The sequence below is a fragment of the Enhydra lutris genome, unplaced genomic scaffold (genome assembly GCF_002288905.1).
Source record: "Enhydra lutris kenyoni isolate GAN:26980312 unplaced genomic scaffold, ASM228890v2 scaffoldscaffold22, whole genome shotgun sequence".
Taxonomy (NCBI): domain Eukaryota; kingdom Metazoa; phylum Chordata; class Mammalia; order Carnivora; family Mustelidae; genus Enhydra; species Enhydra lutris.
The window spans coordinates 35,735,234-35,748,867 of NW_019154106.1; the positions used below are offsets into that span (position 1 = coordinate 35,735,234).

The following is a 13,634-nucleotide window of genomic DNA, read 5'->3' on the forward strand; positions in this document are numbered from 1 at the left end:
ATTAAAGACTATCTGTGTCTATACAACTACTGGAAAATGAAACACTTGGGGAACAGTGGAAGTAATTTTAAGCATTCTTAGTGTGATTTTACTCCATCTTTCCCTGAAGTCAATTGGGTCCTTGAATTTGATATATTTTTCTACTTCATCTATTTATATTATATATAATCCAAAACAAATGTGATTTGTGTATTTGAACAACTGTTAAATACCATATATATAATTCTGAATTTTTTATTCAACAGTATATATTATAGATGTATTAATATTGATATAAATGTCTTTATATGTATTCATTAATATTAAATTTTGATTACTATTTGAAAATATGAGTATGGAACATATATGAAATATATATGCTAATTCTAATGGTAAGCATTTAAGTTATTTCAATTTAGTATTAACAAAAACATTGTTGTATGTCACGTCCTTATGCATGTGTCCAAGCACATAGGGACAAGTGCAAATTTTATGATACATACATTTAAAAACTGATTTAATAATTACACTACCACCACTAGTGTATTGGAATATGGGATCATTAAACTTTTTAATTTGTAACAATCTGATGGTGTTGAGATGACATCTCTTTGTTTTTATTCACATTTTCATTTTTCTGAATTAGACATCTGTTGTTAATAAATTGTAGTGAAATATAGCAGAATGAAGAAAGTGCATGCATCTCAACTGTACTTTCAAAAATTTATATACAATTTTAAGGAACATTGCTGTATACATACTGATTTAGGATTATGCTATCTGTCTCTTGGAATGATCTATAATTATCCATTTGGAAAATTTTAAGTCATTATCTCTACAAATATTGCTTCTGTTTGTTATTTCTTTTGGAAGAAGTATAAATACTTTAAAATTTTAAATATTGATATACACTTCTCATTCTCTGTTTATTTTCCATTTATTTGTACTTTTTCTATGTTAGTCTAGGTAATTGGTATTAATTTTCCGTACATTTTACTTGTCTTCAATTCTATTATGTCCACTCACCCAATCTGCGACTGAGCAAAGTTAAAGTCTCAATTACATGCATCATTTTGTTCTAATTCTACAATGTCTACTTGATGTTTTTAATAGATTCCAAGTCCAGTGAAAAATGTTATGCTTTTATCTGTCTACTTTCTCTACTGACATGCACACACACACACACACACACACACACACACACACTCGTCTTCATGAAATCTTTGTTTCCTCATTCCAGTGTCTGAATCAGCTTCAGTTACGCTTTCCTCGGTTTCTTTTTGTACTCTGATCAGATTGTATTCCCTCTCCACACGTCTAGAAATACTTTTATTACATGTCAAACACTGTGTAGAAATGAACCAAAAATTCCCCAGAGGTTATCTTCCACATGAGAGGGTCTGCCTTTCCAGTGTTAGGCAGGATGATGGCTGCTAACACCTACCTAATGAAGAACTGATCTTAGGTGATGCACTGAAGGCTTACTAAAATGCAGATTACTCCTGGATGGCCCTGTTCCTTTGGCACAGACTTTCCATGCTTCTGATTGAGAATAATGTGGTGTTTGTCTTCTCAAGTCTGAAATACTATGACTGATTTCTCAGATTCAGTTTCCTGTATTAATATGTGCTAGATATATGTTCTCAGTATTACAGAAAATGACACTGGATGTTTGATAAATGGGTGTGAGTAAACAAAGAGATTATTTTAAAGTCACTCTACCTTTTGTTCTGAGTGAACTAAAGTATAGAGAAATGTTTATTTCCTATTATTTCATAGAGATGATTTAAAAATAAAAAAGAAAGAATGACAGGCATTACGAAATTTTGCCACATTCCGTAACGATTAAGCAGAACAATAATTCTAATTATATAATCAATTAATCCCTTTCTATCTCCCTTTCCATATGCCAATTGCCTATTCTTCACGTATGCCTCATATGAAGAACACTGAAGGGCAAAGGTTAGCATCAAGCAGGAGTTGTGGTTTATCCTGAGCACGCACATTTGTAACACAATGAGACATTAATAAAACCAAAATGAAAGAGAGGAGGTAAAAAGCATTGAAGATAATCTTTTGGAATTAGTGGTGATGGTAGCACAACTTTGTGAATTTTTAAAATGTGACTTTTATACTATGTGAATTATACTTAAGGAAAGCTGTTATAAAGAGGGATTTATGTCATTCTCTCCTGCCTTATCTTTATATGAACAGAGCTGGTTAGGAGGGCTACCTCCTTCTTCTCTGATTCTCCCTCCAGAATTCTGATTTACGATTTCCAAAATTAAAAGTGTCAATGACTACTTCGATTTGTTTCCTAACTCATTCACCCAGAGTTAATACATGGCATCTTTGCTGGTGCTTTAAAACATGTTTATTCATGGTGTTAGAGAACAAATGTACCGGTAAGGTGGAAAATGAAAAGTCACGAACTCACAAGGCTGAATGAACCCTGAGTCAATTTACTGTAGCAGCAAAAGAGAGGAAAGATTTGTGTTCCAAAGGGAGTGTCAAACACTCATGAATTTTACACCCACCTTCCAGGTACAGCATCTGGAAATGCATCAATAAATCAAGTGAAGCAATGGGTCTACCCTAGCTTTGTGTGCTAAAACTGCAATTAGGAGGATTCAGAGATGTTAACTTACCCGGTCAAGAGCCGCTTTCTCCAGCTCATTTTTGGCCACAGCTAATTTTTGTTCCAGATCAGTAAGTTGTTGGGCCTATAAAATGAAAGAAAGGCCACTCTTTTTAGTAAATTCTATAGCATCCCTTTTCCCTTTAAGCATCTTTCATTCATTGTAGAGAACAACAACAACAACAACAAAAACTTTGTGAAATATATTTAGGATTCAAGTTAAAAATACTCCATGACCTTTGGTTAAGCTTCAGAAAATAGTGTGTTCTGGATTAATTAGTATGTAGTAAATTCTTCAGTGGACCAAAATATCTAGTTGCAAAGTTCCAGCTCCAGTCCCTGAATATACTTTGACATAATAAATCAGTTATGTTTCTAGTTGTTCCATATTGAACTATATTTCCCCAAAATTCCTATGTTGAAGCTCTAATCAACTCCCTCCCACTTTGTGGCTGTATTTGGAAACAAAGCCTTTAGGAAGGTAATTAAGTTAAAATGAGGTTGTAAATGTGGGGCCCTAACCCCATACAATAGGCGTCCTGATAAGAAGAAGAAATACCAGATCTCTCTCTCTCTCTCTGCCTGCCCACGCAGAGTAAAGGTCATATGAGGATCCACGGAGATGAATACCATCTGCAAACCAGGAAGACCCCCTCACAAGAAACCAAGTCTCCCAGCACCTTAATCTCAGACTTCTTGTCCTCAGAAGGGTACGAAAATACATTTCTGCTCTTTAAGCCACCCAGTCTGTGGCTTATCCTATGGCAGTCTCTTGTTATGGCAGCCTCAGCAGACGAACACAATAGCATTCATTCTTTCTATTATTCAGTTTTAATCCAACACACATCTGTATCCCACCATATGCTAGTACCTTTGCAAATGCCATAACTCTTCTGTTAAAAGAGCAAAGGTCTCAGATTTGGAAGATGTATTTTAAAATCCTGTATCCACCAATTCCTATCTACATACTATAGCTATCCTTACAAGAAGATGCTTAGCAGCCTCACAAAAGACCAGGAGAAGAACCTGCCTCCCCTCATGGCTCAGAACCTCTCTATACCTCTGGACTTACCCTGTCTCCTATATTTAGCGAAAAGAATCTCAAGCTGGAAAGAACAGAGGATCTTTCTGATGTTCTTTTTGGGGAAGGGGATTGAATTCGCCAGGAAAAGTTGACAGTAGAAGGCTTATCAATTAACTACCTAATTAGCTACCTAACCCATATACATAAAATATATCATACATGTACTTAAAAATGTGTGTGTGTGTATGCTTAAAAATAAAATTTTGAATTAATAAAAGAGTGAGCTGGTGAAGAAAGTAGCTTCCAATATGAACGTACCTGCAAGTGGTAGAAAACCAACAAACTCTGAGCCCGAGGCCCCTCCCTGCACTCGCCTTGGTCCTGTTTGTCTCTATCCTTCCTTCTATTCCCATTACCCGACCCCACAACGTGAGGACCTTGGACCACAGACCTCAGTCTCATATTCTTGACCCGGGACTCAGGCCGCCTGCCTGTTCCACATCGCTGCTGTCCTGGGGCCATCTACCTTTCTCAAACACTGAGCACTCAAGACTTAGATGGCAACTGTCCTTGGCTACCACTGGCCCTGCCTAACCCAGTGCCTCAATGGAAGGAAGGAAAAGAAGGTCTCTTTTATCTTTCCCTGTGTCCTCAGTCAAGGATAGGAGTTAGGGACAATAGAGAGGGGCAGTGGGTGGGTCTCAGTGGGAAAGTGGTCAGCTTACACTCCCACTAGTTATGGGCTAGTCCTTAGAAACTGGGGGGAGCAAGTAAGCATGTCTGTGCCACTCAACATTTTAGTCACCATCTGGAAGGAATGCCCATGCTGCCCAGCAATTCCCCATGTCTTGCTCACTCTCCTGCCCTCGCCCCTCCCCCCAGCCCAGGTTCATATGCTGTTTTCTTTCTCAGGCTCTCTTTGGTAGGCGGACACGCTCATCAAGATGCTGTCACCAGTCACCTGCAGTCCAGAGGGTCTGCGCAGGCACAGGACCTCCTGCCTTAGCCTGTTTTCCTCCTTGCAGGGGCTTTTCAACCCAAATCCTGTGATTCATACTAGAAGATCTCCACTAAAGAATGACACAGAATGTTCAGTAATATAGCAATCCAGGAAGCTTGTATTAGGGCAGATAGAATGGATTCCATCAGAAATAGCAAATATGACTTTGAAAGCTATAATGCCAGCAATTCCCAGGATTTCAAGTATTTACCTCTTCTAGGAACTCACTGAACCTGGTAAAATCTAGCCAAGAGATTTTGGAGGACAGAAGGTTACAAGAAGAGTAAGGGAAAATAATCAAAGGAATTGCAGATACTAACACATATTATCAAATGTTGGTGCTAGTTTTGGAAGGATGAGCTACTGGGTTGACTTGTATATAGTAGTTATAAAATTACATAAAACAGTAAGAATTCTGTGAGTATTAAACTATCAGAAGACATATAAAAGACTGAGGACTTTACCATATGGTAAATTTAATTTGTTTTAAGTCAAATTTATTTGTTTTCTCAATTTAATTCCTTCAAAATAATGGATAGGGGTACTTATGAAGAGCTAGTCATGATTCTGAGGAGCTTTCATTTACATCCAATCACAGAACTATGAAGTTCAATCTATGAATCTACTTCAATCTATGAAGTGACTGATTTTCTCAGGCCAGGAAACATCATCTGTGTACATAGGTTCAAAATATACACGGAGAGGCAAGCATGTAAAATGAAAATGACAATAAGAAATTCTAACTGCTAAACACAAAATGTGTGGTCTAAAAAGTCAGAGTGCCTTCTTCAAATAACATTTAATTTTCATACATGTACATCTTCTCATTTGAGTTTTCTAGTCCAGAAGCTAGAGTCCATACCATAAATCTTATTTTACTTAAAAAAAAAAAAAAATGTTGCTTCTGAGCTTGAAGTTTTTACAGACCACAAAACATTGGAACCTGGGGTTTGGCTGCACCATCCAAACTTGCTTCTGGAGCTGTTCCTTACTTACTGTTTTTCTCTGGAGTTCAACTTAAATTGAGCTGAATTATGAAGCATGACATTAATGCCACATATAACATAAAAGTGTCTTTTTTTTTCCTTCTGAGAAATGAATCTATGCCATGGTGAATGCTAACAAAAATCTCGGCTATTTTATCTTCTGATAGAGCATAAGAAAAGGAAGTGCTACAGGGATATCAGCATAGTATCTAGCCACAGTGTTTTCTGGCACGGCTTTCTGGTTGGAAACAGATCCATCTAGGGCCAGATCAGGAAAGGATCAATACAGACTTTGAGTAGGGAATTCACAAGAGAGCCTCCTCTTAATGTTCTGGCCATTGTGAAGTTATAATAAAAAACTTGGAGGGGACTACTGTGACTCATTTACAGGGGACATAGGTCGGTGAAAGATTACAATAGCTGGGTTTTTCAGGGACATGGATATAACGGCCCACATTACAGTAAGTTTGACATCAGCGAAGCAAGGTCAGAAATCTTTAGAAGTTTCTTAACAATGGTTGTGCTATTTTGTTATTAAGAAGATGGCAATTGTTCTACAACCAATAAGACCATGCAGGTGTGTTCCAGCAAATAATGCAGAAATAATGGATAGTGAATACAAGAGAAGTTCCATTAAAGTGTGGCATGAGCATATTAGAAATTCTGCATTTTAATTCCAGACTTTAACATTGTAAAATAGGTGCTATTACAAAATAATCTGTATTCTATGTTTTCTACACTAAAATATCTTACGGTTGTAATATAAAAAATAGAACTTATATTTAGGCATTTTCTAGATCTCATCTATGTTATTTATGCTTATAATATACATGACATGGTAGTAAAAGAATAATATGGTAACAATGATAACAATGATGATAATGGGCCTAAGCTCTCTCTATATATATTCATTTTGCATAGCAACTCTGTCTGGCACATAGTATTGTTTCTATCCTTTTTAAATGAGAAACTGAGATAGAGATTTATGAAATACCTTGCTCAGAATCACACAGCTGGGCAATAACAGATCTAGAATTCAAATCTAGGCAGCTTGTATCCACAGCTGGTCCTCCTCACCACTGAAGATATGAATGTATGTGTTCTATTTATAACTAAAAATTTACATATATTAAATGACATATGCTCAAAATTTACTGATGACCTTTAGACTAAAAATGTTTGGAATCAACTCAGAACCTTGGAGAAATTCTGCGTGCTTAAGATTTTTCTCCCAGTGAGGATGATAAAGTCATAAAAGAAATGTTCCCAAGTACTCAGTAGGATGTACTTGGTGGTTGGTGAAAAGGTAACGACAGGATTGAATTTTTTATCTATGATTCAATGTATCTATTACTACATAAGAAACACATGCTCCCTGCTCAGCAGCCCTAACCTAAAAGATGGGGATCATAGTCAAGAGAGACAACACAGACAACCCCACCATCATCACCGTCATCTCTACATTCCACTTTACTATAGAGTTAGGAGACAGAAAATCAATAATTCTTACTTGCATCTACTCAACCCCCAAAAACGTAGGAAGTTGCAGTACCAAGATTATCTCTGGCCATCAGATTCCTGGATGCTGTGTCTGCTCATTTCAACATTAATAATGTGGGAGCGACACTGACAGACATGGGATTGAATGACTAAAACATGTACAAGGACCAAATTTAGACCTCAAACTACACAGGAATATAACTTAGCATAACATCTGCTTATAAGCATTATTAAAGTTTTTAATTAAAGTTATGAAGTTCAGTAAGCCTTTCCATTGGGAAACAAGAGCAAGCATATATAATTTTCCTCAAAATTTGAGTTTTTATTCGTCTCATATTACCATCATGTATATATGTATATGCATGTAACACTCACGGCCATTTAAAGAAAATCTATCCTGAAATACTTTTTTCATTATGTCTTTGAAGTTGATTCCCTTTCCTCAAGAACACTGCCACTTTGGAGGAAAGCGGCTTACAGCCTTTCTCTGTCATACATTTTAGGAGAGGTTATCTCAACACTCAGTTCCAGGGATGGGGATGTAATTTCTTACAGCAATTCCTCTATCTCCTCTCCATAGTCAAATGACTATGATTGGGTTTAGGCATCTAATTAACATCAGGCCAGAGACAAGAAGATATATACTGGTGGCTTCTGGAAGGAAAGTGGTCTCTCTTCATCTGATGAATAGACGGTATGTTTTGTTCTTTCTCTTGGTAGTAGAGTATAAGGATGTTTACATCTCAGTGCTAATAGCCTTATCTCCAGAATAAAAAAAGAACATCATGAGGCGAAAACTCTACTAGAGAAGAAAGCAGAGCATAGAAAAGAGCAAATAAATATATTACAGGATCTGGTGACTTTGAAAACATTGCAATCAAACCACACCTGAAATGAAAGGAACCTTGCATTTTCACTACTGTGAGTAAATAAATTCATTGTTCATGAACTAAATTCTTATTAAATATTTATATTTTCCATTATTTGAAAAGAAAAGATTCCAGTCTTCTCCTTACTATAACTGGTATTGGTCTAGTCCTTCTCCATAAACAACCATGAGCTAATTAGGTCAAGCTGTGAACGATGAAACATGGAGAGCTCACTAGGTGGGACCTGTCACTGTACCAGCTTTCTGGCTGAGGGCCATTTCCTACCTAGCTGCAAGGGCTGGGGCCCCAGCAGCTCTCTGCAGTTGCACTGAGCTGTGAAGGCAGAGATGAGAGTTTGGAGCAGATTAAATACCTGCAGTATAAAAGGGAAGGGGAGCGGAGAAAAAGAGAGATGAGCAAGGCAGAGCTTCCAAAAGTCAGTTTGTGGGGATGTTCCTACAATTCCTTGGCTGAGAACTGGGTTGCACATAAATAGGACAATATATCACACAAGGCTAATCATGAAGTAACTGTTAAATGGCTGAGAGCAGAACAGCGACAACAGAGTTTGAGCACGGCAGAAGGATGTTAGCATTCCAGACACATTCATAAGCCTTATTAACACCACAGGCAACAAAGTAACAGCCTTTAGATTAATAGCCATGCACGAGAGTAGCGGTTGGCAAATTATCACCCCAAAGGCCAAATCTGGCTCATTGCCTGTTTTTGTAAATAAAATTTTATTGGAACACAGCCACCTTTATTTATATATTGTCTAGTTACTTTTGTGTCACCATAGTGGAACTGGGTAGCGGCAAGAGGGACCACATAGCTTGTGAAGACTAAAGTACTTATTATGTGATCACTTGTAGAAAATGTTTGGTGAGTCCTGCTCTAATATGAAGTCTACTTTGGGCCAAACTTAAGAATGTCTACATCAAAATCTAGATAAGATTCTGGGAGGTCGAGTTGGGGGCAGAGTTTTGGAGGTTTCTCTCAGTCAAGTGAGAAGAACTGGATATCTTCTTGGACTTTCACGTATCCACACTTAAAAAGTATAGAGCCGACTCTACATTAAGGTGAATATGGGCATTTTAACTGCATCATTGGACGAAAATTAACAATCTTCAAAAGAATATAAAATCCAGAATCACTCTAGCATATGAATGGCAATGTCCAGCACAAAATAAAATCTTACTAGGTATTCACAGAAATGAAATGTATGACTCAAAGTTAAACAAAAGAGTACACAATGGTAGCTGTAGACAAATCATCTCTAATGCCCAAACATTTCCTTATAGAGTTTTGTTCTTTACATTAGCCTTGAGAATCATGACAGCACTTTCTAGTTGCCTTCCTGGTACTCTACTTAGCTTTTTGGATCTTAACTAATGAATCTTAGACTTTAACCCACACATCTAGAAATTGCAAAAATTCCTGTAAAATGTCTGTAAGTTTTATTCACTATGACTATCATAAAAATAAAGTCATTTTTGTCTTCATGAAAGATGGATATCAGATGACTCATTTTATACTATGCATTGGGTAGTTTCTGTGATCTATAGAAACCTGGATTGAATATACTGCTTAGAAAAATGATCTTGAAGTACCTAGTTTTTCTTTACTGTTATATTTATCTACTACATGAAGGTAAAAACCTTTCCTTAGTTACTATTTTGTCTTTGTCTATCATAAATTTTCTAAGAGGCAGTGACTTGTAGGATTAATGATTCCAGATCATAATATAATATATAATTATTAACTTGAGAGAGATTGAGAAGAAATGTAGGTTATCTGACCTGTACCTTTCTCAGGCAGGTATCATCAGCTCAATATACACTATCTTCTAAAATCCTGGATGACAAGTGGTCTTTCAAACTACATAATTAGCTTGCTGCTTAATCTTAGAAATTAATACTACTTCAAATAATTGTGAGTATAAATAAATAAATAACTTTGTGACTATAAATGAAGTAGTTACTGCGTCTGTGTTATTGTATTCCTAGATATTTTTCATCTTTATATACATTGTCTTATCTGATATCGATCTATATTTTCATTTTATTCTCTCTCCTTGCTATTACATAATATAAATACCATTTAATAATCACAAATACAATTTTTAATTTCCACAGGTGGCAGGTACATGACAGTTCCCGTATATTACCTCCCACATTTTATCATTTACTCTAAGAGGTATATAGTATACCATGTTTGACTAATGAGGAAAAAAGGATCAGAGAGAATAACACAGAAGTAGAATGAAGTTTTGGTACCAAACCTGCCTGTCTCCAGACATATTACACTGGGCTACTTTTACTCTAATGATTTCAAAGCTAAATTGGACAACATAGGCCCTAGGTGTATCTACAAAGCCTCTTCAGTCATGGCTCAGTTTCAATATCTTTCCATCTCTCTGTCCTTCTTATTCCAAGAAACAACTTTTTTCCCCCCCAATTCTTGCAGAACATTATTATTACTTTATAAAAATGTTTGTGTTTGTGTTCTAATTTTTTCATTATTATTATTCCACCTATGGATAAGTACTTTAATCCTGCTCACCACAGGCCTCTGTGATGGGAACATTCTGTATTACATGAATAGTCGATTATCTCCTTTCTTGGAAAACTGCCCACTACAACCTCTCAAAAAGCTCCCATCCTTCTTTCATTTATTACAACTCTGTTTATATTTATTTACTTATCCATCTGTTTATTTATTTTGCTATTTCTCTGCCTTATATTCTGGTTTTTCTTCCTCTTTTCTCTACCTAAAGTTGAGAATTCGTGGAAAACTGTGGTTTCTAGTACACCTATGACTCATCAAACAGTCCTATTCTTGTACCCTTCCACAAATTTTTAAATTTCTTGAAAGGTCAAATTATCACATTCTTCAGATTCCTCAAAATCAGTCTGCAGAGAACGAAAGTCAAAACATTCTCTCTGTTTATATTATTGTCAATGGCACATGGCATTGGTTTCCTATTGCTGCTATAAACAAATCATCACAAGCTTAGTGGCTTAACACAAACGTATTCTCTTAAAGTTCTAGAGGTCAGAAATCCAAAGTAAATCTCACTGGGTAACATCAAGGCAATGACAGGCCTGGTTTCTCCCGGAAGCTCTAGGGTAGAGTCTGCTCCTTGTCTCTCCTAGCTTCCAGATACTGCCTGGACTCCTTGGCTTGTGGTTGCTTTCACTGACATATTATCCTCTCTGACTAACCCTCCTGCCTCTTTTTCATAAAGACTTTTGTGATCCCATTGTTAGCAAAAAGTCCAGGAGGACTTGTCCCAAGTCAAGATTCTTAACTTATGTACCTCTGCAAATGATCTACTGCCATGTAAGATAACATATTCTCAGGCTCTGGGGATTAGGATGGAGATACCATCACAGGGTTATTAATTACCCCGTGTCCCAAACACATCATCTCGGCCCCACTCTCAAAACAAGCCTTCTTCCCACGCCCATTCAGTCACAAATTCCATTTGTTCCATCTCTACTGCTTTTATTAGAACTACCAAAGTAGGTCCTCACTTCTACTCTTTACTGATCTCTGCAACTGTTTTTTCCAGTTCTCCGCCTTTTGTCTCTACTTTTCTCCCCTTTCTCCAGGAAGTCACCCTGCATATTCCACCATGTTTATTTTTCATGAACATTTCTTTTAATTTGTTTCTCCTTGATTCAAAAGAGAGAGAGAGAGAGAGAAAACAACAACAACACAACTGTAGTTTTTCCTTATCGTTTTAGGATAAATACAAACTCCTTCATATTCAGGTTGAAGCCTGCCATAGTTCATCCTACACTATCTTTAGGGGCAATTACTTTTATTTATTTATTTATTTAATTTATTTATTTTTTATTATTTTTTTATAAACATATAATGTATTTTTATCCCCAGGGGTACAGGTCTGTGAATCGCCAGGTTCACACACTTCACAGCACTCACCATAGCACATACCCTCCCCAATGTCCATTACCCCACCCCCCTCTCCCGACCCCCCCTCCCCCCAGCAACCCTAAGTTTGTTTTGTGAGATTAAGAGTCACTTATAGTTTGTCTCCCTCCCAATCCCATCTTGTTTCATTTATTCTTCTCCTACCCCCCCAAACCCGCCATGTTGCATCTCCACTTCCTCTTATCAGGGAGATCATGTGATAGTTGTCTTTCTCCGATTGACTTATTTCACTAAGCATGATAAGGAGGGCAATTACTTTTATTTGACAAGACAATCTACCCCACCCAAGCCAGGCCAAAAATAGTATTGCTCACTACCTTTGGTAATGGGAGTAGTTTAAATGTGTCCATCTTCTTCACTTAATTTGCCTTGAATAAGCTGACAAGCAGGAATTCTTCAGGGATGTCTGTGTGAAGTTGCACTCCAAGTCTATGCTGCTAATTTGGAAGTTATGTATTTTCGGGTTAATTATCTCAGATTCTAATGTCTTCATTTTATTTTTTTATTTATGTATGTCATTATATGAAATTTCTTCATTATATCTTTCTCCTTTTCCATTCTATTTACTGCAGGCATAATAAATCCCCAGCATCCTATACATTTATATCCTTTCAAGTAGAAGACTTCCCATTTTTCCTCCTTCCCTCCCTCCCTCCTTCTTTTTCTCTTTCCTTCCCTCCTTCCTTCCCCTCACTCCTTGCTTCCTTCCTTCCTTTTCTCACATTTTCATGTATCAGATATTATTTTCAACATCCCAGTATGAGGTCAGTCACAAATAAATACAACATAATATAAAGGCAATACCTTTATATTATGAAGCTTGGAGCCTATGGGCTTCTTAAACACTTCTGTATTCACCACTAGAACTGTCAATGTGTCTTTTACATAGTAAGACAACAAAATTATATTGGTGTTCTCTTTGAAGTCACAGGCACTTTAACTTTACTGGTAGAATTACAAGTATTTTACTAGGTTCTCAGAAGAGACAAAGAGGTATTTTGACCTGAGAGCATTATATAATATCTCAATGGCCTTCTTTATACTTTACTTAACACCTTAAACACCTCAGGGTCTACCCAGGTACCTGCTCTTTCTACTTAGAATCATGGAAAATTCCCTGCTATCCTGTTTTCCCTGGTCAATTCCTATTCATCCTTTACACTGCAGTTGAAATGCTAATTCTCATAGAGATCTATTTCTGAGCTGCAAATATAATTTTAGCATTCTTGCCATATTCTCTTGTGAAATGCTATATTTTTTTCTTCCTATTACTTTTACCAGTTGTGATTTTTAAAACAGAAAGTGATTGGAATGATATGGACACCAATCAATAAAATCTGAGTCTGCCCCAAATGCCGGAACAAGGTCCTGAGAGTTTTTTCTTGACAGGTGTCAAGCAGTCAGTCTGTCTGTGAACAGCAGCACCGCGGCAGCTCCTAAGCAGGCCTGCCATACCCCCAGAGACTCAGCCAGAGAAGAGACATGAGGCCAAATCAGTTTGGGCAGTTTATTACTCATGCTGAAAACATAAGGAAGATCAGCATGGTGTTGTCACTCCATGTCTCTTAATATCACTGGATGACATCAAACCAGGGTGCCATATACAAGGCAACATACGTGGTGGCTCTCTTCCTGCCATTGTGGATCCAGCTCCCAACTACAGCAGAGCCTACAGCTATAC

The 13,634-nt window shown here is 37.0% G+C and overlaps 1 protein-coding gene across 1 annotated transcript in view; it reads right to left on the bottom strand.

Moving 5' to 3' along the window:
* LOC111149780 (leucine zipper protein 2) overlaps nt 1–13,634 on the bottom strand; it is a 251,071-nt gene that overhangs the window by 73,314 nt on the left and 164,123 nt on the right. The window contains exon 7 of the mRNA XM_022507043.1: nt 2,628–2,702. Coding sequence (XP_022362751.1) covers nt 2,628–2,702 — 75 coding nt within the window. The remainder of the gene's footprint in view (nt 1–2,627; nt 2,703–13,634) is intronic.